Below are 26940 nucleotides of genomic sequence, written 5' to 3'. Positions count from 1 at the left end.
TTGATTAATCCTAAACCTGTGGGCGAGCACTTTTCCATAGTGATCTCATTAGCCTGTTGAAAACCACAAGCAGAGAGAGAGACCGTGGTAAATAGAGAGATAGAGAGACAGAGAGAGAGAGAGAAACCCAAACCTTCCCAAACCTTCCACAACAAAGCCATCACCTACAGAGAGATGAACCTGGAGAAGAGTCCCCTAAGCAAGCTGGTCCTGGGCCTCTGTTCACAAACACACCCTACAGAGCCCCAGGACAGCAGCACAATTAGACCCAACCAAATCATGAGAAAACAAAAAGATAATTACTTGACACATTGGAAAGAATTAACAAAAAAGCAGAGCAAACTAGAATGCTATTTGGCCCTACACAGAGAGTACACAGCGGCAGAATATCTGACCACTGTGACTGACCAAAAATTAAGGAAAGCTTTGACTATGTACAGACTCAGTGAGCATAGCCTTGCTGTTGAGAAAGGCCGCCGTAGGCAGACATGGCTCTCAAGAGAAGACAGGCTGTGTGCTCACTGCCCACAAAATGAGGTGGAAACTGAGCTGCACTTCCTAACCTCCTGCCCAATGTATGACCATATTAGAGAGACATATTTCCCTCAGATTACACAGATCCACAAAGAATTCAAAAACAAATCCAATTTTGATAAACTCCCATATGTACTGGGTGAAATTCCACAGTGTGCCATCACAGCAGCAAGATTTGTGACCTGTTGCCACGAGAAAAGGGCAACCAGTGAAGAACACACACCATTGTAAATACAACCCATATTTATGCTTATTTATTTTATCTTTTGTCCTTTACCATTTGTACATTGTTAAAACACTGTATATATATATAATATGACATTTGTAATGTCTTTATTGTTTTGAAACTTCTGTATGTGTAATGTTTACTGTTAATTTTGTATTGTTTATTTCACTTTATATATTATCTACCTCACTTGCTTTGGCAATGTTAACATGTTTCCCATGCCAATAAAGCCCTTGAATTGAATTGAATTGAGAGAGAGAGAGAGAGAGAGAGAGAGAGAGAGAGAGAGAGAGAGAGAGAGAGAGAGAGAGAGAGAGAGAGAGAGAGAGAGAGAGAGAGAGAGAGAGACAGTGGTAAATACAGGCCGTTTATGAGTCAAAAAACACAGTGAGAGAGAGAGAAAGGGAGAGAGAGAGAGAGAGAGACAGAGAGTGAGTGAGTGAGTGAGTGAGTGAGTGAGTGAGTGAGTGAGTGAGAGAGAGAGACAGTGGTAAATAAAGGCTGTTTATGAGTCATAAAACACAGTGAGAGATAGAGAGACAGAGAGAGAGAGACAGAGAGAAAGACTTAAAGAGACCGAGAGAGAGAAAGAGAAAGAAGAGCGGGAGAGAGGAACTCCTCTGCAAAAAAGATAGAATTATAGTTGGATAATTGTAAATACACTAGAATTTTTTCACAAGGACTTATGCATGATACTAACCTCAACATAAAGATTCCATGCCTAAAACTTTGATTTTGGACAAAATTACCTGAATGGACTATTGCTACCAAGGACTATCAAGAAAAAACTTCTAACAAACCAAAACCTGCAGAAGAAACATAGCGGAACCTGGAAATACCATCCAACACAAAACTGAGTGAGTAATATTCAGTCTGAAGCTACTTCTGAAAATTCTGAAAATTAAAAGACAATAATCTCTAGGTAATTTTATTATATAAAGCTAAGTAAGTAATCCTCCAAGAAGCTTGCCAGAAACTCCAAGAAGCTAGCCAGGAGCTAGCCAGAAGCTAGCCCAGAAGCTAATCCAGAAGCTAGTTCAGAAGCTAGTTCAGAAGCTAGTTAGCTTCTTTACTGGCAAATTGTTAGTATTCAGCTAACTACGGTTTGTGGTCATCAGCTATCCTTTAGCTCGACAATCTATCGGCAGTTTTGTACGGCGCAGCGCAGCGCGGCTCGGAACGGAACATACCGGACCAATTTTTCTCTCCATGTCCCTGGATTTCAACTGCTCTCTGGACATTCATACCTGGATCTCACAGCTAGCTAGCTGCTATCCATGTGACTATCGGCTTTCGTCGATACCGGAGCAAACATCAATTATTCCGGAGATAGCCAGCTCTGTCAATCACTCCTGAGTTCCATCAATGACTCCTGGGCTGCAGTCACCTATCCGGACCCGTTTTACTGCCTACGCGGAGCCCCACCGGGCCTTCACACCTGGACTGCCGACGTTATCTACCCGAAGGAGTTATGCGGCTGGCTCCTCCGCCGCAACGTTACCTGAACGCCCATCTGCGGCCTGCTAACCTGCTAACATTATTATGTTTTCTTCTTGGGCCTCTATAACTATATCTATTGTTGGATTAATCCCCTCTACCACACGAAACCCCACTAATCTACTGACGGAACGCAAGAGGTGGCTAATAACAGACCTCCATCCTATGCTAGCTTGCTACCGATGGCCGGGCTAGCTGTCTAAATCGCCGTGACCCCCAACCAACCTCTCCACTCACCGGACCCTTTTGATCACTCGACTAAGCATGCCTCTCCTTAATGTCAATATGCCTTGTCCATTGCTGTTCTGGTTAGTATTGATTGGCTTATTTCACTGTAGAGCCTCTAGTCCTGCTCACTATACCTTATCCAACCTATTAGTTCCACCACCCACACATGCAATGACATCTCCTGGTTTCAATGATGTTTCTAGAGACAATATCTCTCTCTTCATCACTCAATACCTAGGTTTACCTCCACTGTATTCACATCCTACCATACCTTTGTCTGTACATTATACCTTGATGCTATTTTATCGCCCCCAGAAACCTCCTTTTACTCTCTGTTCCAGACGTTCTAGACGACCAATTACATTTACATTTACATTTACATTTAAGTCATTTAGCAGACGCTCTTATCCAGAGCGACTTACAAATTCTTATTGCTTTTAGCCACACCCTTATTCTACTCCTCCTATGTTCCTCTGGCGATGTAGAGGTGAATCCAGGCCCTGCAGTGCCTAGCTCCACTCCTATTCCCCAGGTGCTCTCTTTTGACGACTTCTGTAACCGTAATAGCCTTGGTTTCATGCATGTTAACATTAGAAGCCTCCTCCCCAAGTTTGTTCTATTCACTGTTTTAGCACACTCTGCCAACCTGGATGTTCTAGCTGTGTCTGAATCCTGGCTTAGGAAGACCACCAAAAATTCTGAAATTTTAATTCCAAACTACAACATTTTCAGACAAGATAGAACTGCCAAAGGGGGCGGTGTTGCAATCTACTGCAAAGATAGCCTGCAGAGTTCTGTCCTACTCTCCAGGTCTGTACCCAAACAATTTTAACTTCTACTTTTAAAAATCCAACTCTCTAAAAACAAGTCTCTCACCATTGCCGCCTGCTATAGACCACCCTCTGCCCCCAGCTGTGCTCTGGACACCATATGTGAACTGATTGCCCCCCATCTATCTTCAGAGCTCGTGCTGCTCGGCGACCTAAACTGGAACATGCTTAACACCCCAGCCATCCTACAATCTAAACTTGATGCCCTCAATCTCACACAAATTATCAATGAACCTACCAGGTACCTCCCCAAAGCCTTAAACACGGGCACCCTCATTGATATCATCCTAACCAACTTCCCCTCTAAATACACCTCTGCTGTCTTCAACCAAGATCTCAGCAATCACTGCCTCACTGCCTGCATCCGTAATGGGTCAGCGGTCAAACGACCTCCACTCATCACTGTAAAACGCTCCCTGAAACACTTCAGCGAGCAGGCCTTACTAATCGACCTGGCCGGGGTATCCTGGAAGGATATTGATCTCATCCCGTCAGTAGAGGATGCCTGGATATTTAAAAAAAATGCCTTCCTAACCATCTTAAATAAACATTCAAGAAATTTAGAACCAGGAACAGATATAGCCCTTGGTTCTCCCCAGACCTGACTGTCCTTAACCAACACAAAAACATTCTATGGCGTTCTGCATTAGCTTCGAACAGCCCCCGTGATATGCAGCTGTTCAGGGAAGCTAGAAACCATTATACACAGGCAGTTAGAAAAGCCAAGGCTAGCTTTTTCAAGCAGAAATTTGCTTCCTGCAACACTAACTCAAAAAAGTTCTGGGACACTGTAAAGTCCATGGAGAATAAGAACACCTCCTCCCAGCTGCCCACTGCACTGAAGATAGGAAACACTGTCACCACTGATAAATCCACCATAATTGAGAATTTCAATAAGCATTTTTCTACGGCTGGCCATGCTTTCCACCTGGCTACTCCTACCCCGGTCAACAGCACTGCACCCCCAACAGCAACTCGCCCAAGCCTTCCCCATTTCTCCTTCTCCCAAATCCGTTCAGCTGATGTTCTGAAAGAGCTGCAAAATCTGGACCCCTACAAATCAGCCGGGCTAGACAATCTGGACCCTTTCTTTCTAAAAATTATCTGCTGAAATTGTTGCCACCCCTATTACTAGCCTGTTCAACCTCTCTTTCGTGTCATCTGAGATTCCCAAAGATTGGAAAGCAGCTGCGGTCATCCCCCTCTTCAAAGGGGGGGACACTCTTGACCCAAACTGCTACAGACCTATATCTATCCTACCATGCCTTTCTAAGGTCTTCCAATTGCTCTTAAATACAAGTAAAACTAAATGCATGCTCTTCAACCGATCGCTACCTGCACCTACCTGCCTGTCCAACATCACTACTCTGGACGGCTCTGACTTAGAATACGTGGACAACTACAAATACTTAGGTGTCTGGTTAGACTGTAAACTGTCCTTCCAGACCCATATCAAACATCTCCAATCCAAAGTTAAATCTAGAATTGGCTTCCTATTTCGCAACAAAGCATCCTTCACTCATGCTGCCAAACATACCCTTGTAAAACTGACCATCCTACCAATCCTCGACTTTGGCGATGTCATTTACTAAATAGCCTCCAATAACCTACTCAACAAATTGGATGCAGTCTATCACAGTGCAATCCGTTTTGTCACCAAAGCCCCATATACTACCCACCATTGCGACCTGTACGCTCTCGTTGGCTGGCCCTCGCTTCATACTCGTCGCCAAACCCACTGGCTCCATGTCATATACAAGACCCTGCTAGGTAAAGTCCCCCCTTATCTTAGCTCGCTGGTCACCGTAGCATCTCCCACCTGTAGCACACGCTCCAGCAGGTATATCTCTCTAGTCACCCCCAAAACCAATTCTTTCTTTGGCCGCCCCTCCTTCCAGTTCTCTGCTGCCAATGACTGGAACGAACTACAAAAATCTCTGAAACTGGAAACACTTATCTCCCTCACTAGCTTTAAGCACCAACTGTCAGAGCAGCTCACAGATCACTGCACCTGTACATAGCCCACCTATAATTTAGCCCAAACAACTACCTCTTTCCTAACTGTATTTAATTAATTAATTCATTTTGCTCCTTTGCACCCCATTATTTTTATTTCTACTTTGCACATTCTTCCATTGCAAAACTATCATTCCAGTGTTTTACTTGCTATATTGTATTTACTTTGCCACCATGGCCTTTTTTGCCTTTACCTCCCTTCTCACCTCATTTGCTCACATTGTATATAGACTTGTTTATACTGTATTATTGACTGTATGTTTGTTTTACTCCATGTGTAACTCTGTGTCGTTGTATCTGTCGAACTGCTTTGCTTTATCTTGGCCAGGTCGCAATTGTAAATGAGAACTTGTTCTCAACTTGCCTACCTGGTTAAATAAAGGTGAAATAAATAAAAATAAATACCAAGCTGCTAGGACAGAACAGACCTGGCAGCACCTTCAATTAGCACTGAAGTGTGAAGTCAGATGTGTGAAAACTCTTGAGCCCAACAATGGCAGGAGAGTTTCACACCCCCCCCCAAATGCAGAGGCCTTAGAAGCACCAATAACAATCCAGAGACACGATTTGCTGACTTCTATAAAGAGGGGAATGTAAAACGTAAGCAACTTAAGACCACCCCCTGGCATGGCACAGCACTAAAAGAGCACACTACCCCTATGTCCAGAGAGAGGGTATTGGCTCAGGGTGGAAACTCAGAATACTAGACATTGAGGTAATCGAAACAACCTCTGTCAACATGTACAAGTATGGGACAGTGATGGTGCAGGGAATCCTCATGCAGTTCCACTAGGGCTTTTATGGGATCAAAGAGAGAGCACAGCAGGTAAATCTCTCTCTCTGTGAAAACTCCCCCACCCTGAGTGAGTCTGATCACACCTCTTCAAACTATCCTGCAGACGAGGATAGTCAAGCTCACAAGCCCACAAAACAGACCAGCACAACAACACCCTCCCAACAAAACCCAGAGGGCAGAAGGTGGAGATGGACGGCTGTCTAAGAGCTGGCTGCTCTACGGACTGAGGTGAGAGAACTTAAAGAGGCACACATGGCACTGAAGGATGAGGTCAGAAAGCTGAGGTGTGACAGAGAGCAGGACACTCCCTCAGACAAGCCAGCAGAACAGCCCACCTCAGACACGGACCCGGACCACAACCTCAACACCACAATGGGACAGACAACACAGGACCCACCAACCCAACAGACCCCACCCACTCCTAATAGCCCTCCTGTCAGCTCCCCCAATAGCCCTCCTGACACCCCCCCCCACATCCATCGAGGACACACAAAACCCACAGATTGAGCTCCTCATTGACTCAAATGGCAAATACTTTTTTCCCAAACACAAACTGGCTAAACTCTGGTGCCCAAACACTCTAGGCATGCCCTGGAGCTGTTGTCAGAGGACAGATTAGGATCCCCCAGCCACATCATAATCCACACGGACACAAATGATCTGAGGACCCAGCAGGAAAGGGTGGCAACAGCACTCAAGGGACTGATTTAAAAAGCTTCTTCCTCTATCCTCAACGCACAAGTGGTTACCTCCACCCTGCTACCACGGAAATACTTTCACCCTGCCACTATACAGCAGGTGAATGCAAGAATTTTGCCAGACTGTTTCTCAAAACCTAATGTATACCTGGTGCGCAACTTCACCCTGGACCTGAACAGCCTTTACGACCAGGTCCACCTCTACAAGGCAGCAATCCCAACTTTTGCCAGGACCCTGAAGGACATCTACCTCAACCGTAGCCCCAGCACCTCACAAAGGAGCAACAGACACCCCGCCCAGACCAGCGAGAGACCCCCCCCGAAAGACCTGCACCAAGAGAACCCATGCCAAGAGGACCTACACCCAGACCACAGCTTCACAAGCTATACCCCAACCAGCTGAGGCCACCCCAAACAAACCCTGGCTGGCCACACCCTATATAGGCTCCCCCAGATCAGGCCTCTTCTGCCCCCCGCCACTGCAGCAAAGACAGCTGCACATATGAAAAGGCCGTGAGCAGAGCAAGAGGCCCAAGCCCTACTAATGCACCGCCCCAAGCCCCATCCTGCGACCTAAGAGGTATGTATGAGATGCTCAACATGTTCGGCTCACAACTACTGTAGTGGTCTGGGCCTAAACCACACAAAAAACAGCACTAAACACTATGGAACACAACACGTTTACTATCTCATCCTGGAATATACAAGGTCTGAGGTCATCTGCCGTTGGCCTAAAGAGCAGGAACCAAGACTTCACAAAACACATTGGAAATACGGACATTGAGGCCTCCCGGGTGGCGCAGTGGTTAAGGGCGCTGGCCAGATGGGCGGCAGCGTAGCCTAGTGGTTAGAGCGTTGGACTAGTAACCGAAGGTTGCGAGTTCAAACCCCCGAGCTGACAAGGTACAAATCTGTCGTTCTGCCCCTGAACAGGCAGTTAACCCACTGTTCCCAGGCCGTCATTGAAAATAAGAATATGTTCTTAACTGACTTGCCTGGTTAAATAAAGGTAAAATAAAAAATAAATAAAAAATGTGCCATCAGAGACTCTGGGTTTGCGCCCAGGCTCTGTCGTAACCGGCTGCAACCTGGAGGTCTGTGGGGCGACGCACAACTGGCCTAGTTTCGTCCAAGCCGCACTGCTTCTTAACACAGCGCACAACTGGCCTAGTTTCGTCCAAGCCGCACTGCTTCTTAACACAGCGCGCATCCAACCCGGAAGCCAGCCGCACCAATGTGTCAGAGGAAACACCGGGCCAGGCCCGTAGGGATGTCCTTGTCTCATCGTGCACCAGCGACTCCTGTGGTGGGCCGGGCACAGTGCGCGCTAACCAAGGTTGCCAGGTGCACGGTGTTTCCTCTGACACATTGGTGCGGCTGGCTTCCGGGTTGGATGCGCGCTGTGTTAAGAAGCAGTGCGGCTTGGTTGGGTTGTGTATCGGAGGACGCATGACTTTCAACCTTCGTCTCACCCGGGCCATACGGGAGTTGTATCGATGAGACAAGATAGTAGCTACTAAAACAATTGGATACCACGAAATTGGGGAGAAAAAGGGGTAAAATAAAAAAATAAAAAATTGAAACACAAAAATACGGACATTGTCATCCTACAAGAGGATATAGAGGCGACGGACCCACCGGTTGCCCTCTAGGTCACAGAGAACTGGTAGTCCCATCCACCAAACTACCAGGTGTGAAACAGGGAAGAGACTCAGGGGATATGCTAATTTGGTGTACAACAGAACGGACCACTCTATTAAATGAGTCAAAACAGGAACATTTTCTGGATCGCTGGCTAGAAATGAATAAGGATATTATCTCAACAGAGAAAAATGTCATCATGTGTGCCACCTATATTTATTTTTTATTTAACCTTTATTTAACTAGGCAAGTCAGTTAAGAACAAATTTGTATTTACAATGATGGCCTACTACGGCCAAACCCTAAACCGGATGACGCTGGGCCAATTGTGAGAGCGGGAAATCAACCATTTCCAGGCCCAGGGACATTTTTATTTATTTTTATTTTATTTCACCTTTATTTAACCAGGTAGGCTAGTTGAGAACAAGTTCTCATTTGCAACTGCGACCTGGCCAAAATAAAGCATAGCAGTGTGAACAGACAACACAGAGTTACACATGGAGTAAACAATTAACAAGTCAATAACACAGTAGGAAAAAAAAAAATGGGCAGTCTATATACAATGTGTGCAAAAGGCATAGGGAGGTAGGCGAATAATACAATTTTGCAGATTAACACTGGAGTGATAAATGATCAGATGGTCATGTACAGGTAGAGATATTGGACATGTAGAAGTCTGTGGCGACCTATACTGGACCTATACTGGACAAGAACCTGAAACTCTCAGCACACAGGGGGACAAACACCTACCTAAAGGTGACAGTATTCCCCTCCAAATATGCCCCCCCCCCCCCCCCCTACACAACTAAGACAAAACAACTCCTGCAGCTGTGTCACACGCTGGGTCTGCACATAGTCAATGGTAAGCTTTGAGGAGACTCCTATAGTAGTACACCAACAGCTCATCCCTTGGCAGAGGTACTGTAGATTACTTTATCACTGACCTCAACCCAGAATCTCTCAGAGCGTTCACAGTCAGCCCACGAACACCCTTATCAGATCACAACAAAATCACAGTCTACCTGAACAGAGCAATACTCAATCATAAGGCATCAAAGCTAAAAGAACTGCACAATATTAAGAAATGCTACGGATGGAAGGAAGAAACCTACCAAAAAACAATTAGGCAAAAACAAATTCAATCAGTGTATTTGACCTCTCAGCTTCCCTATCAAACGGTTTGATGAAGAATGTAAAAACCTAAGAAAGATATTGAGAAACATATCCAACCAAAAACATAGAGGTACAGAAAATCTGAGTCTATTCCTTCACTATGGTGAAACACTAAAAAAATACAGAAATACACTATGGAAAAAGAAGGAACAGCATGTCAAAAATCAGTTCAATATAATCCATAGAATCGAACCACTTCAGAGAAATTTGGAACACACTAAACAAACCACACAAAGAGTTATCTATCCAAAATGGAGATGTGGATAAACCACCTCTCCAATATTTTTGGCTCTATAACAAAGAACAAAAAAATATACAATTACAAATCTTACAATCAGCTATTAAAGACTACCAGAACCCACTAGATTCTCCTATTAGATTGAATGAACTTCAGGACAAAATATAAACCCTCCAACCCAAAAAGGCTGTGGTGTTGATAGTATCCTACATGAAATTATAAAATATACAGACCACAAATTACAATTGCCTATACTTAAACTCTTTAACATCATCCTCAGCTCTGGCATCTTCCCCAAATTCCTGGAACCAAGGACTTATAACATCAATCCACAAAAGTGGAGACAAATTTGACCCCAATAACTACCGTGGGATATGCGTCAACAGCAACCTTGGGAAAATCCTCTGCATTATCATTAACAGCAGACTTGTATATTTACTCAGTGAAAACATTGTACTGAGCAAATGTCAAATCAGCTTTTTTACCAAATTACCGTACGACAGACCACATATTCACCATGCACACCCTAATTGACAAACAAACAAACCAAAACAAGGCAAAGTCTTCTTATGCTTTGTTGACTTCAAAAAGCTTTTGACTCAATTTGGCATGAGGGTCTGCTATACAAATTGATGTAAATTGGTGTTGGGGGAAAAACATACAACGTTATAAAATCCATTTACATGGGGCCGTGGGGTGTGCAGCTTAAGCCCCACCCTCTTCAACATGTAAATCAACAAATTGGTGAGGGCACTAAAACAGTCTGCAGCCCCCGGCCTCACCCTACTAGAATCTGAAGTCAAATATCTACTGTTTGCTGATGATCTGGTGCTTCAGTCACCAACCAAGGATGGCCTACAGCAGCATCTAGATCTTCTGTAAAGATTCTGTCAGACCAAAAATGGTCCAGTTGCCAGGATCACAAATACAAATTCCATCAAGACAGTTTCCCTAAGCACAGAAAAAACAATACATACCACGGCCTAAACATCAGCGCCACAAGTAACTTCCACAAAGCTGTGAACAACCTGAGAGACAAGGCAAGAAGGGCCTTCCATGCCATCAAAAAGAACATAAGATTTGACCTATCAATTAGCCAGCAGCATACCACTCTGCATCCCACTGCTGGCTTGCTTCAGAAGCCAAGCAGGATTGGTCCTGGTCAATCCCTGGATGGGAGACCAGATGCTGCTGGTAGTGGTGTGGAGGGCCAGTAGGAGGCACCCTTTCCTCTGGTCTAAAAAAATATCCCAATGACCCAGGGCAGTGATTGGAGACTTGTGTAGGTTGCTGTCTTTCAGATGGGATGTTAAATGGGTGTTCTGACTCACTGTGGTCACTAAAGATCCCATGGCACTTATTGTAAGAGTAGGGGTGTTAACCCTGGTGTCCTGGCTAAATTCCCAATCTGACTATCATGGCCAGCTAATCATCCCAAATGTACAATTGGCTCATTCCTACCCCCACCCCTGTAACTATTCCCCAGGTTGTTGCTGAGAATGTGTTCTCAGTCAACTTACCAGTTAAATCATTTTTTGGGATCTGGCTAAAAATACTTCAATCAGTTCTAGAACCCATTGCCCTTTATGGTCCACTCACCAACCAAGAATTCACAAACACTGCATGCAGAATTCTGATAAAATATCCTCTGTGTACAATACAAAACACCAAATAATGCATGAAGAGCAGAATTAGGCTGATACCCACTAATTGTCAAAATCCAGAAAAGAGACGTTAAATTCCACATCCACTTAAAATGAAGTGATTTCCAAACCGCAGGTAGCCTAGTGTTGGGTCAGTAACCGAAAGGTTGCTAAATTGAATCCCCGAGCTGACAAGGTAAAAATATGTTGTTCTGGATGCTATTTGGCCCTAAATTATGTAAAGACTCAGTGAGCATAGCCTTGCTATTGAGAAAGGCAGGCCATGTGCACACTGCCCAGAAAATGCTGTGGAAACTGAGCTACCCTTCCCAACCTCCTGCCTAATGTATGACCACATTAGAGACACTTATTTATCTCAGATTACATAAACCAACAAAGAATTAGAAAACAAATCCAATTTTGATAAACTCCCACATCTACTTGGTGAACTTCCACAGTGTGACATCACAGCAGCAAGATTTGTGACATGTTGCCACAAGAAAAGGGCAACCAGTGAAGAACAAACACCATTGTAAATACAACCTATACTTATTTATTTTCCCTTTTGTACTTTAACAATTTGCACATCGCTACAACACTGTATATAGACATAATATGACATTTGAAATGTCTTTATTCTTTTGGAACTTGTGTGAGTGTAATATTTACTGTTCACATTTGATTGAACTTTTTTTCATCCATTTCACTTGCTTTGGCAATGTAAATGTGTTTCCAATGAGAATAAAGCTCCTTGAATTTATTTGAGAGAGAAAGAGGTGTAAAGAGGTAAATGGAATCCGCAGTGTCGCATCACTGTCCACAGTGTCCTGCCTTCCTCTGCAGGGGTCCTGTCTTTTACACCTGCATGTGTCACATCACACATCGGCCCTCCTCCACCTCCCACCCCAACACTACACACACTGCTCTACCACCACACCCCCAACCCACACAGCCTTTCAGCTCCCTTCCCTGACACCAAGCACCACCACAGGCACCAGTGTCACCACACAAATCGTGCCCCACCTTCACCTCCTACTGCACATGCTCAGAGTAGACCTTTACTGTATTAATTAGCCTCATAGCTAAATCAGTTGACTGAAAGTCAATATAAGGCCTAATCACATTAGATAGCATTATAACAGAGATCTCAAGGAGTAAAAACATAAAGCAGACTAAAACAGCATTTCTTGGTGCTGATCTTGAACTTCCTTTACACAGCATAGTGTCCACACTGTGCTTAATACAGTAGGTATTTAAGAATAAACCCCCTGAACATAGAAGGCTATAAAAGAAAATTACCACACTTCCCCTTTGGCAGCAGACAATGTAGTCTAAAGAGGGAGTTAAGTCTGATCCATTCTAACGAAATATTACTCAGAACCAATTTGCATTTGAATGATAATTCCTTATGCCCCTGCAGCTTAATCAATGTGGCATAAAATATGAAAAGACGAAACAGATAGGATTGTGTTATATTACTCACTTATAAATAAATACAAATATTAAGAGACAGCGGCTTCAGCTGAAGAATGTGTTATTTGGGGGACCTCAGCGGAGTGGGGGAACTCAGCGGTGTGGGGGTCCTCAGCGGTGAGGGGGACCTCATTGGAGTGGGGGATCTCAGCGGTGTGGGGGTCATCAGCGGTGTGGGGGTCATCAGCGGTGTGGGGGTTTACATTTGACCTTTATTTAAATAGGCAAGTCGGAACAAATTCTTATTTTCAATGACGGCCTGCAACCTTCCAGTTACTAGTTCAACGCTCTAACCACTAGGCTACCCTGCCTTCATAAAGTATTTACACCCTTGGACACCCTTCCACATTTTGTTGTGTTAAAGCCTTAATTTAAAATGGATTAAATTGAGATTTTGTGTCAGTGGCCTACACAAAACACTCATAATGTCAGAGTGGAATTTAGTTTTTAGAATTTTTTTTAAACAAAGGAAATTCAAATGAAAAGCTGAAATGTCTTGTGTCAATAAGTATTCAACCCCTTCGTTATAGCAAGCCTAAATATGTTCAGGAGTAAAGATTTGCTTAACACATAAAAGTTACATAATAAGTTGCATGGACTTACTGTGTGCAATAGTGTTTAACATGATTTTTGAATGACTACCTCATCTCTGTACCTCATATACAATTATCTTTAAGGTTCTTCAGTTAAGCTGTGAATTTTAAATTACAGATGCATCCACAAAGACCAGGGAGGTTTTCCAATGGCTCACAAAGAAGGGTACCTATTGGTAGATGGGTATAAAAGCAGATATTGAATATCCCTTTAAGCATGGTGAAGTTATTCATTACACTTTGGATGGTGTATCAATACACCCAGTCAATACAATGATTGAGGCGTCCTTCCAAGCGCAGTTATCGGGAAACAAAGAAACAGCTCAGGGATTTCACCATGAGGCCAATGGTGACTTTAAAACAGTTCCAGAATTTAAAGGCTGTGATAGGAGAAAACTGAGTATGGATCATTGTAGTTACTCCACAATACTAACCTAAATGACAGTGTGAAAAGAGGGAAGTCTGTACAGAATACAATTATTCCAAAACATGCATCCTGTTTGCAATAAGGCACTGTTTGCAATAAGGCATAAGGCACCAAAAAAATGTGGCAAAGAAATGTACTTTATGTCCTGAATAAAAAGCGTTACGTTTATAAAAATCCAACACAACACATCACTGAGTACCACTTTTCATAGCGTGGAGGTGGCTGTGTAACAGTGTAACTTTAGACCGTCCCCTCGCCCATACCCCAGGCGCGAACCAGGGACCCTCTGCACACATCAACAACAGTCACGAAGCATCGTTACCCATCGCTCCACAAAAGCTGCGGCCCTTGCAGAGCAAGGGGAACCACTACTTCAATGTCTCAGAGCAAGTGATGTCACCGATTGAAATGCTATTTAGCGCGCACCACTGCTAACTAGCTAGCTGTTTCACATCCGTTTCAGCTGCATCATGTTATGGGTATGCTTGTCATCGGCAAGGACTAGGGAGTTTTCTTAGGATTAAAAGAAAAAGAATAGAGCTAAGCACAGGTAAAATCCTAGAGGAAAACCTGGTTCAGTCTTGTCTCCCAAATTCACATTTTAGCAGGGCAATAACCTAAAACACAAGGCCAAATATACACTGGAGTTGCTTACCAAGACGACATTGAATGTTCCTGAGTGGCGTAGTTACAGCTTTGAATCAGCTTGAGGCAAGACTTAAAAATGGTTGTCAAGTAATGATCAACAAGCAACTTGACAGAGCTTGAAGAATTATTATACATTCCAGGTGTTCAAAGCTCTTAGAGACTTTTAAATGTTTTTATTTAACCTTATGTGTCCAGGTTAGACTCATTGAGATAACATCAATTTCTCAAGAGAGACCTGCTCCAACCAAGACAGCAGCAGGGGGGGAACAATGTTTGAGACAAATATCAGACATACTGTAACAACTTAGACACAGCATGAAACAAATGTGGGACGTAGATGCATATACATTTCAATTACAGAAACATACAACCGTCATAGATCAAAAATACATGACATGTACTACCGCATCAAGTGCTAATGACAATCACATTCCCCAGTAACATGTGAATCAACCAAAGTTTTAAACTCCAAGTAAACAAGATCCTGCAGTGATCCTGCAGTTTCAAGCTGGTCGGGAGAGAATTCCAGGACCACAGAGCTGCAGCTGAAACACTTTTTGCCATGATCTAATCTGATTTTAGGAACCGTTAAAAGTAAGTAGGAGTGAGACCGTAACTGGAAGTTATTTTCTGACCGTATCAAAGATGAACAGAGAGAAAGTGGCAGTTTTTCCAAAATGGCCTTATACAGTGCCTTGCGAAAGTATTTTTGTGAAGAATCAACAACAACTGGGACACAATCATGAAGTGGAATGACATTTATTGGATATTTCAAACTTTTTTAACAAATCAAAAACTGAAAAATTGGGCGTGCAAAATTATTCAGCTCCTTTACTTTCAGTGCAGCAAACTCTCTCCAGAAGTTCAGTGAGGATCTCTGAATGATCCAATGTTGACCTAAATGACTAACGACTTACAGCTGTCATCGCAGCAAAAGGTGGCGCTACAAAGTATTAACTTAAGGGGGCTGAATAATTTTGCACGCCCAATTTTTCTGTTTTTGATTTGTTAAAAAAGTTTGAAATATCCAATAAATGTCGTTCCACTTCATGATTGTGTCCCACTTGTTGTTGATTCTTCACAAAAAAATACAGTTTTATATCTTTATGTTTGAAGCCTGAAATGTGGCAAAAGGTCGCAAAGTTCAATGGGGCCGAATACTTTCGCAAGGCACTGTAGATCACAGTATACCAATGTTTACGCATATATAGAAAGAAAGACTCACAGCTGTTATCACCGCCAAAGGTCATTCTACAAAGTATTTGGAATAAATCAAGGGGTATGAATACTTTCTGAAGGCACTATATGTACAGTATCAGGGGTGTCCAGACTCCAGACAGGAGGTGAATATAGGATTTTGGGGAATATATTAGTGTTGTTGCCTTTTTTGACTGCAATACAGAGGCTCTATGCTAATAGAGTTCAAATATGGTCAAAAATATTAATATTGTTACAATGTTTACATACATTATATTAATTGACATACAGATGTTTAATTAGTATTGACATAGGCACACATATTATGTTAACCTTGCCTTGGCGATGTCGGTGGATTTGATTTGATATGCTCTTCCTTTCATCTCTTGCCAGTTCCTAACAAAATTAATGATGGAAGAGCAACAACACATTGCAATTTCACGGTCAATTTGCAGTGCATAAATAATACAATTTGTATGAGCGGGACTGAGCTGGAGAGCTTTTTTATTTTTTTTATCAAGCATTTTTTTCATATGCTGATGATTATGTAAATCAATTAATACAATTAAGTACCAGTGAACCTGTTACTCCCTCTATCTCCCCACCCCCCTCTCTCACTCTCTCGCTCTCTCTCTATCTCCCCCTCTCTCTCTCGCCTCAATATTTTCTCTTTCTGAACAAATGAGGTGTTTAAACACATTGTCATTTGGTTACGTTGTCCTGATCTGTAAATGTGTTGGTATTAATGATGGCAGACTGCCTCTCAGTGAACTGAACACTTCTCTATAATTCATTACCTATGCAGCAATTTCCCAACTATCAATACACCCTACTGAGCCCCATGGTGTGCCTGTGAGTAAATAGATGTAGGAAGCAGTGCATTTCTGGAAGCATGGTTTGCACCAGCCTAAGCAGTTCGGGATTTATTTTGGATGCACCGCATGCAAAATGACATCCATGTAGGGATATGTTTGTTGGGCCAATCTGTATGTGTCTGTTGGGGCTTGGTGAGTGTGTGTATGTGTGTGAGAGAGAAAGAGAGTGTTCGCTCACGTGCGTGCACCTTTGACTGTGTGTAAAGAGGAAAACCAAGGTGAATTGACACATATCAAGCTTATGTAAAACTCTGGTAAAACACAACTGCAGTTGCTGAATTTAATTTCCTCTCTGCCTTTACCACACATGTAACTATTTGACACCACTCTCAAGTAAGATGCCAACACCAATAAACAATAGAGTAGCTGCCTGGAAGGCTTGTGGAGATCCAGTATTGACAGATATGCAGGCCCACAAAAACACACCACAACACACACCACCTCATATAGATTGGCTTTTCTTTCTCTGAATGTGAGGCAATGGCAGAAGGAAGACAGACAGAAGAGATTCCTCTTGACAGTCAACTGAATTCTGGGCATCAGGGAGAAGCTCTACCAGGAGGGACCGTGATGGAGGATGGATGAAGCGGGGAATCACTCACTGCTGTGACTGGTGGGGATGAGGTCCCGGTCGGGGATGAAGAGCTTGTATCCGTAGTGTTTCTCCAGAACATCTGGGAGGATCTCCAGAGCAAACTGCTCCTCTTCACTGGAGCCCCTGTCCATGGAATCCAGCTCAACTCTTGTGTAGGACAGATAGGCATCATGCTCCTTGTTGTCTGTGGGTGAAGAGACCAAAGACAAAGAGACTGTTTTTTGTTATCAAATGACAATTCAAGATGAATGTGAGTATGAAATGAAATAGTTGTTTAACAACAAAAGTATGTCTCTATTGTGACTGTAAGCATGGGGCTCTATCCTAGAAGGTGACCAACCATGTCATAAAATTGTGAAACTTAAATCCTAAAACAAAGCAGTGTGGATACAGACAACTATGGGATAAGTGGTCAGAATGGGAATTTATTCAATTTAGTCACTAAAATAAGGGTCAGAGCACTGGCTGTAGTTCTTGTGAATTTCAAGCACATCATTTTCACTTGGGTGAGTCCTTAATACGGTGAGAAAATGGCTTCTGTGACAGTCTCCGGGCCGCTGACATTTTTCCTACTCTGAGACTTACACTGGCTCTCAGGGGAGGGGTATAGGCCCAGAGCTGGCCATGGAGGACACGCCCAGCCCAGCCCCAGGTGACAAATACTCACCGTCCTCTGTCTCGTCACTCCCAAAGTGCCTCCGGTAGCAGAGCATGATCTCCACGTTGTAGCACTTGTAGATGGCCGTGAAGACTCCCAGTAGCAGCAGGATGGCTCCCAGTCCACCAGCCAGCTCTAGCCTGTACATGTCTGGTACAGGAGATAGATACATACAGAGAGAGATATGAAGGACTGAGGAGAAACAGCTAAACAGCCACAACAATAACATTACCCACCACAATTCCTCTGTATCTTTCTACTAAAGAGTGTTTTCTTTGCACTGTCAACAGAAGCTTTCGTTCAGAGTTCTTGGGGCCCTTTAGGGTTTAGTAATTTCCCAGTGCTCTGTGAGGAACTATCATTTACATAAACATGGCATAAAGAGGGAGATATGGGAATGTGTTTTCACTGTATGCTTTCATACACATTATTGAACGTCTGTGTGTGTGTGTGTGTGTGTGTGTGTGTGTGTGTGTGTGTGTGTGTGTGTGTGTGTGTGTGTGTGTGTGTGTGTGTGTGTGTGTGTGTGTGTGTGTGTGTGTGTGTGTGTGTGTGTGTGTGTGTGTGTGTGTGTGTGTGTGTGTGTGTGTGTGTATGAAAGGGGCCTGGGGTTGCAAAACTAGCAATAATCCTTTATGTGCGCCCCGCTGCCATTCAACAAATACGAGCCATCAATCTTAGCTGCAGTCACTCCAGATGATAGCAGCATAATTTCTCATCCTGCATCCGACATACATTACACGATCTGTCGGCCACTCATCACTGACACACATCACTGTGTTACTTGGTCGGTTGGTGTGAGAACGCACTCATCTGTGAAATCATCATAAAACCTTTAGGAAGAGAATGATTATGGTTGGCATGCCATTTCCTTGATCATTTTGTTGATCAAAATAGGTAATGTTACCATATGTACTGTATATGAAATCCATTTACCCCACACGGATACTGAGCTAAACCACAATCTGAGCCTATATTCATAAAGTCTCTCAGAGTAAGAGTGCTGATCTAGGATCAGGTCCCCCCGGTCCTTGTAATCTTATTCATTATGATCTAAAAGGCTAAACTTCTCCTAGATCAGCACTCGTAGTCTGAGATTCTTTATGAAGGCCTTGCATTCATCACTCTGAAACCACCATTCAGCAGCAGTTGTACCATTCAAGAGGATTCCATTGCCATTAACTAATGTACTACGAAACAAAGATAAAAAGAATGATAGTAAAAAGCTTTGGAGCACCTTAAATTAAATTTGGGGTTAAAAGGAAAACTTGGGTCATTCATCACAAAACCCACTGATATTGGCAACTACTTTTATACATTTTTCATCGGCAAGATCAGCACATTCTGAACGTACACATCCATGCATAACTGACCAAATTATGAAAGACAAGCATTGTAATTTTTAAATTTCGTAAAGTGAGTGTTGAAGAGTTGAAATAATTATTGTTGTCTATTAACAAAGACAAGCCAATGGGGCCTGACAACTTGAATGAAACATTTCTGAGGATGATAGCGGACGATATTGCCACTCCTATTTGCAATCTCTTCGGCAGGCAGGTAGCTTAGTGGTTAGAGCATTGGACTAGTAACCAAAAGGTTGCAAGATCAAATCCCTGAGCTGTGTCGTGACGTTGTATTAGTTCATGTGACGACTGTTGCTCATCAAATGATTAAATGTTTCTAATTGCGTGATTAAATGAATCAAGCAATTATTAACTCATTAACCTGGGGCACCATGGGAAAATTAGGTTTATTGAGTTTCTATTTCCCAAATTAACTCAAAGAATATCAATTTTACAACAGTCACTAATTAATCAGTTTCCTCTACAATCTCATTCTGAATGTAGCATAATCCGGGAATCTGCACGGACCCGGGTCTCACCAATGAGTTCGTACCACACCAATCTTAGTTGAGTATTTATTTACTAGAAAGCTAAAATGATGATAAAAGATACACACCACACAGTCTAGGCTATTGATTAAAACTTAGTATAACGGGCCAACACACTATGGCGCGTGTAACCCAACATGGGGATTTAAAAGAGAGAGAAAAAGAGAAAGTACATGAGAGAAATATACATTTGGGTGCATTTGTCAGCTATGCTTATTTTAACCCTAGCCATGCCCCGAACTGCCGCTCTTATGGGTCAGAATATAACGATGGAATTACGTGTGGGACGTCTCAGATGGGAAGCTCCGCGTGGGTCGTTTAGGCTTCTTAATGATGCATTTCTCCGGCGCAACTGTCTGATCGTCCTCACGATGTCAGTGTCCTTTTGGTCTGATTCCTCGCCCTTGCTCTGGGAGGGGTCTTCTGAGGACAGACAGCTCTGTAGCTCAGAGCTCACAGTGTAGGAATGAAACAGTGTAGATGCCACGATTCGATGGAGAGTGGAGGTTAGGTGGTCTGGCTTGAATTCACCCGTTTAGACACAGCTACTCATCGGTAGCACGGGTAGAAAAATATTTCTTTGTCTTCAACCTTGGTTGAGTTTTGGGTTCGTTGACTTTTTAGACCTTGGCTGCAGCTCGGGTCACTTAGTCTGCTCTGTTAATTCTTAGCTCTCATGTCTTATACCCTCGGGTCAGAAGTGGGCGTATCTGCATTTAGGGCACTTCGCTGGGCGTACCAAGTTAACCTGTAGTGATGCCCAGCCCGTGAACGGGACCGTTATCATCTGACACTAATTAGCATTACGCAACGGACATAAATCTTCCTAAGAAAATATTCCTATTCATGAAAATCACAATGGAAATATATTGGAACACAGGTTAGCCTTTTGTTAATCACCCTCTCATCTCAGATTTTCAAAATATGCTTACAGCCAACACTAGATAAGCATTTGTGTAAGTTTATCATAGCCTAGCATAGCATTATGCCTTGCTCGCAGCAGGCAAACTTGTCACGGAAATCAGAACAGCAATCAATTTAAATCGTTTATCTTTGATGAACTTCGGATGTTTTCACTCACGAGACTCCCAGGTAGACAGCCAAAGTTCATTTTTTCCCAAAAGATTATTTTTGTAGGCAAAATAGTTTGTTCTTCACGTTTGGCTGAGAAATCGCCCGGAAATTGCGGCCACCACAACGCCGAAAAATATTCCAAATTAGCTCCATAATATAGACAGAAACATGGCAAACGTTGTTTAGAATCCATCCTCAAGGTGTTTTTCTCATATCTATTCGATAATATATCCGTCGGGACAATTCCTTTTTCTCTAGGACCGATTGGAGTAATGGCTACCTCTGCACTTTACGCGAGAATCTCTCTCGGAGCCACCATGTGACCACTTACGCAATGTGCCCCCATACGACTATTCTTCAACAGAAATGCGTAAAACTACGTCACAATGCTGTAGACACCTTGGGGAATACGTAGAAAGCGTAAGCTCGTTGATAGTACATTCACAGCCATATAGGGAGTCATTGGAACGCAGCGTTTTAAAAACCTGGGGCACTTCCGGATTGGATTTTTCAGTTCTGTTATACTCACAGACAATATCTTTACAGTTTTGGAAACGTTAGAATGTTTTCTATCCTGTCAATTATATGTCAATTATATGCATATTCTAGCATCTTTTCCTGACAAAATATCCCGTTTAAAACGTGAACGTTTTTTTCCAAAAATCAAAATACTGCCCCCTAACACCAAGAGGTTAAGAGGCAAGGTCTAGATTTTACTCAAATCTAGTTTTAGACAACTAACTTCTTTACCAAAACATTCTCTTTGATTTGGACATTTTCCACACAACGTACCATGTATAAATACCAAGCATATCCTAGGAAAACTCTTACAGTTACAATGTTTTTGTAATAATGTCATCTAATAACCTAATAACAAAACAAAAATGATATACATTTTCATATTCCATCTATTGTCATGACCACCATTGTGGCTGACGGAAACCATTGTTCCAAAGTCCATTGTTCCAAAGTCCCTTTATTGCATGTTTAATGTTCTGAGGCTGGTTCTCCATAGTGAGAGGACAGAGGAATGTTGTCTGTGGCCTAAGATTTACCATGGGCGTGAGGGGTCATAAAAACCCCACATCTTCAGACCCCTAGATCTCTCCTCCTCTGTTGGGGGTGAGAGATCATCTGTAGGGTTGTGGTCTCCTGTAAGCTGACCTGATCAGGACAGTCATGACAGCTGACAAGGTAAAAATCTGTTGTTCTGCCCCTGAACAAGGCAGTTAACACTCTGTTCCTAGGCTGTCATTGAAAATAAGAATTTGATCTTAACTGACTTGCTGAGTTAAATAAAGGTTAAATAAAATACTGTAAGCCTACAGGAAAGTATGTACCCTCTGGCCCGGTGGGAAGAAAAAGTCATTATGCTACCCAATAATAGCAAAGCACCCTTTACTGGCTCAAACAGCTGACAAATCAGCCTGTTACCAATCCTTAGTAAACCTTTGGATAATTTTCTTTGTAAACCAGACACAATGCTATTTCACAGCAAACAAATGAACAACAGATTTTCAGCACGCTTATAGGGAAGGGCAAACACAGCACATACAAAAATGATTGATGATTGTGTGAGAGAAATTGATAATAAAAGATTATGGGAGCTTTCTTGTTAGACTTCCCTGCAGCTTTTGAAATGATTGATAATAACCTGCTGCTGGAAAAACCTGTTATGGCTTTACATTCCCTGCTATATTGTGGATTCAGAGTTACATGTCTTTCAGAATACAGAGCGTGTTCTTTAATGGAAGCCTCTCCAACATAATCCAGATGGAGTCAGGCATTCCCCAAGGCAGCTGTCTAGGCCCCTTACTTTTTCAATATTAAAGCCTGTGTGTCTATGCATGTTGATGATTCAACATTATACACGCCAGCTACTACAGCAAGTGAAATCACTGCAACACTTAACAACGAGCTGCAGTCATTTTAGAATGGGTGGCAAGAAATAAGTTAGTCCTAAATATTTAAAAAACAAAAAGCATTGTATGTGGGACAAATCATTCACTAAAACCTATACCTCAACTAAATCTTGTAATGAATAATGTGGAATTTGAGCAAGTTGAGGAGACTAAACTGCTTGGAGTAACCCAGGATTGTAAACTGTCATGGTCAAAACATATTGATGCAAAAGTAGCTAAGATGGGGAGAAATCTGTCCATAATCAAGCACTGCTCTGCATTCATAACAAATCTATCAATAAGGCAGGCCCTAAAGGCCCTAGTTTTGTCACATATGGACTACTGTCCAGTCTTGTAGTCAAGTGCCACAAAGAGGGACTGGGGAAAATTACATTTGACCCAGAACAGGTTTGCATGGCTGAGCCTGAAATGTACACAAAGAGCTCACATGAATAATATGCATATCAATCTCTCCTTGCTCAAGAGAGACTTGATCACAATATTTGTGAAAAGTATTGATATGCCAAATGTACCAAGTCTGTTTGAACTACAAGCACACAGCTCAGACACCCATGCATAACCCACAAGAGGTCTCTTCATAGTCCTCAAGTCGAGAACAGACAATGTGAGGCTCACAGTACTACATTTAACTAGGCAAGTCAGTTATTATTATTTTCAATGACAACCTAGGAACAGTGGGTTAACTGCCTTAAGCAGTTAACATCGATTCCAACATCTATTCCAACTTATGCAAGCAGAAAGAAAACTGATAAAAATACACCTTATGGAACAGCGGGGACTGTGAAGAGACACACACAAAAGGCACAGACACACGTATACACACACAGAGTAACATATGCACTATACACACATGAACACATGGATTTTGTGTTGTAAATATGTGGTATTAGAGTAGTGGCCTGAGGGCATACACTTAATGTGTTGTGAAATCTGTTGTGAAATGTGTTGTAATGTTTTTTTTTAATTCTATATATAACTGCTTTAATGTTTTATAGAGAAACCTCAACTGAACTAAACTAATGTCCAAACAAATAGTACAGTGATCCATTCCTCCTTCCTACTACTATAAAAACATTACTTAATATCCAGGGCACTCATTTGCTGAATTATATTCTCAAAACTGGAGCTCGAAGGATTGCTCATGTTTTATGGAGAATGAATTATTTATGGGCCAAATATTTGGATGCCTCCCCCCCCCAACACCATCCTGTCTGATCTGTGCTTCCCAACATTCGTTAGCTTCTTTCCCTCAATTTGAAGGGCTATCTAAATTATACAGTTCGCTGTATGCCTCTAAGCCTAAAGTTAATAGGTTCAAATTATGCAGCTTCCACATTAATGGATATATTTGCTTGAGGGGCTGAAATAGGTTGTTTTCGTTGCGAAACGAGACACTTAAGCTACAACTTGAGATGATGACTCAGCTCTTTGGGAGGTTAGGAGGGTATTTGGGATGAATCTTTCATGCGATATTGTAACGTCAAATGGGTACGGTCTTTGATTCCATTAGAATGCTTTTGCCCTTTGTGACCTACTACAATACTGTGTTGGTGCAAACAGATGTGGGATCTTAATTTGAGACGGTTTGCTACAGCAGGAAAATTATTATTATGTGGATTATAATTAATGGACATTTTTGTATGGGTTGTAAGGGAAAATCAAGTCTGAAATATCAAAGTGGAAATTACAAACTTCAGAAGCCTTTTTAAACCTCAAATGCACTACAAGTTTTACATTTCCTGCATTGTTCAGGAAAGTTCTGCTGCAACAGGGTAATCAAATTAAGATCCTACACCTGTGCAAAAAAGAACACATGAAAAAAACATGTACATTTATCACGTTTTTCCATCGTCATTTAGTTTTACACCCGCACATTTTAAAATGTTATTTTCACCACCTCCAGCTACATCTGGCCTCCAATTCAGGGACCCACCAGGACTGACACTGCTTAGCTTTTGGCAAATTCCAAGCGGGCAATCATGCCTTTTACTGAGGTGTGGCTTTCGTCTGGCCACTCTTCCATAAAGGCCTGATTGGTGGAGTGATGCAGAGATGGTTATCCTTCTGGAAGGTTCTTGCATCTACATAAATAAATAAAATAAATAAAAGAAGACAGCGATACAAACATTGACATTCATTGTCCTGTTAAATGAGATGGCCAATTTAGAGGACAAAACAAAACTTAACTCACATATAAATAAAATAAAACAAAATCCTATTAGGTGGTTCAGTCGTGGCCAAAGGTTTTGAGAATGACACAAATATTAACTTCCATAAAGTTTGCTGCTTCAGTGTCTTTAGATATTTTTTGTCAGATGTTACTATGGAATACTGAAGTATAATTACAAGCATTTCATAAGTGTCAAAGGCTTTTATTGACAATTACATGAAGTTGATGCAAAGAGTCAATATTTGCGGTGTTGACCCTTCTTTTTCAAGACCTCTGCAATCCGCCCTGGCATGCTGTCAATTAACTTCTGGGCCACATCCTGACTGATGGCAGCCCATTATTGCATAATTAATGCTTGGAGTTTGTCAGAATTTGTGGGTTTTTGTTTGTCCACCCGCCTCTTGAGGATTGACCACAAGTTCTCAATGGGATTAAGGTCTGGGTAGTTTCCTGGCCATGGAGCCAAAATATAGATGTTTTGTTCCCCGAGCCACTTAGTTATCACTTTTGCCTTATGGCAAGGTGCTCCATCATGCTGGAAAAGGCATTGTTCGTCACCAAACTGTTCCTGGATGGTTTGTGAGTGAGCCCACTCCCTTGGCTGAGAAGCAACCCCACACATGAATGGTCTCAGGTTGCTTTACTGTTGGCATGACACAGGACTGAGGGTGGCACTCACCTTTTCTTCTCCGTACTAGCTTTTTTCCGGATGCCTCAAAATCGGAAAGGGGATTCATCAGAGAAAATGACTTTACCCCAGTCCTCAGCAGTCCAATTCCTGTACCTTTTGCAGAATATCAGTCTGTCCTTGATGTTTTTCCTGGAGAGAACTGGCATCTTTGCTGCCCTTCTTGACACCAGTCCATCCTTCAAAAGTCTTCGCCTCATTGTGCGTGCAGATGCACTCACAACTGCCTGCTACCATTCTTTGAGCAAGCTCTGTACTGGTTGTGCTCCGATCCCTCAGCTGAATCAACTTTAGGAGACGGTCCTGAAGCTTGCTGGACTTTCTTGGGAGCCCTGAAACCTTCTTCACAACAACTTAACTACTCTCCTTGAAGTTCTTGATGATGCGATAAATGGTTGATTTATGTGCAATCTTACTGGCAGTAATATCCTTGCCTGTGAAGCACTTTTTGTGCAAAGCAATGATGACGGCACGTGTTTCCTTGCAGGTAACCATTGTTGACAGAGAAAGAACAATGATTCCAAGCACCACCCTCCTTTTGAAGCTTCCAGTCTGCTATTCAAACTCAATCAGCATGACAGAGTGATCTTCAGCCTTGTCCTCATCAACGTCAACACTCACACCTGTGTTAACGAGAGAATCACTGACATGATATCAACTGGTCCTTTTGTGGCAGGGCTGAAATGCAGTGGAAATGTTTTTTGGGGGATTCAGTTCATTTGCATGGCAAATAGGGACTTTGCAATGAATTGCAATTCATCTGATAATTCTTCATAACATTATGGAGTATTTGCAAATTTCCATCATACAAACTGAGGCAGCAGACTTTGTGAAAATTTATATTTGTGTCATTGTCAAAACTTTTGGCCACGACTGTACATGTTTAAGAAGACAAAATATAGTCATTACAGGCAGTGTAGTTAAGCCCAAAATATATATTGAGTGGAGTACAGCACAGAGTAGCAGCAGATCATCAACCCAGATATGAAGTGGGACTAGACCATTTATCCAGTATTGGCTGCCATATTTTCTAAAACATTGGACTTCTATTGAAGGTATTATATCAAATCCTTTCCATATGTATTACATTCCCTAAATCCCATAACCACATTTCAAAGGTAGGTACAGTCTCCAATTTCCAAAATTGCAATATGAGCCTTTTGGCTAATAAAGTACAAAGAGAGACATCCTTCCCCTCCTGGTTATTCC

The 26940-nt window shown here is 42.4% G+C and overlaps 1 protein-coding gene across 1 annotated transcript in view; it reads right to left on the bottom strand.

Moving 5' to 3' along the window:
* Window positions 1–26940, bottom strand: part of LOC124010643 (X-linked interleukin-1 receptor accessory protein-like 2) — a 193180-nt gene that overhangs the window by 4696 nt on the left and 161544 nt on the right. The window contains exons 8-9 of the mRNA XM_046323314.1: window positions 17996–18136; window positions 17336–17512 (exon numbers count right to left, since the gene is read on the bottom strand). Coding sequence (XP_046179270.1) covers window positions 17336–17512; window positions 17996–18136 — 318 coding nt within the window. The remainder of the gene's footprint in view (window positions 1–17335; window positions 17513–17995; window positions 18137–26940) is intronic.

Source organism: Oncorhynchus gorbuscha, linkage group LG23, assembly GCF_021184085.1.
Source record: "Oncorhynchus gorbuscha isolate QuinsamMale2020 ecotype Even-year linkage group LG23, OgorEven_v1.0, whole genome shotgun sequence".
NCBI classification, from domain to species: domain Eukaryota; kingdom Metazoa; phylum Chordata; class Actinopteri; order Salmoniformes; family Salmonidae; genus Oncorhynchus; species Oncorhynchus gorbuscha.
Note: the sequence above shows the minus strand (reverse complement) of the source record. Positions and strands in the feature narration are given on the sequence as shown.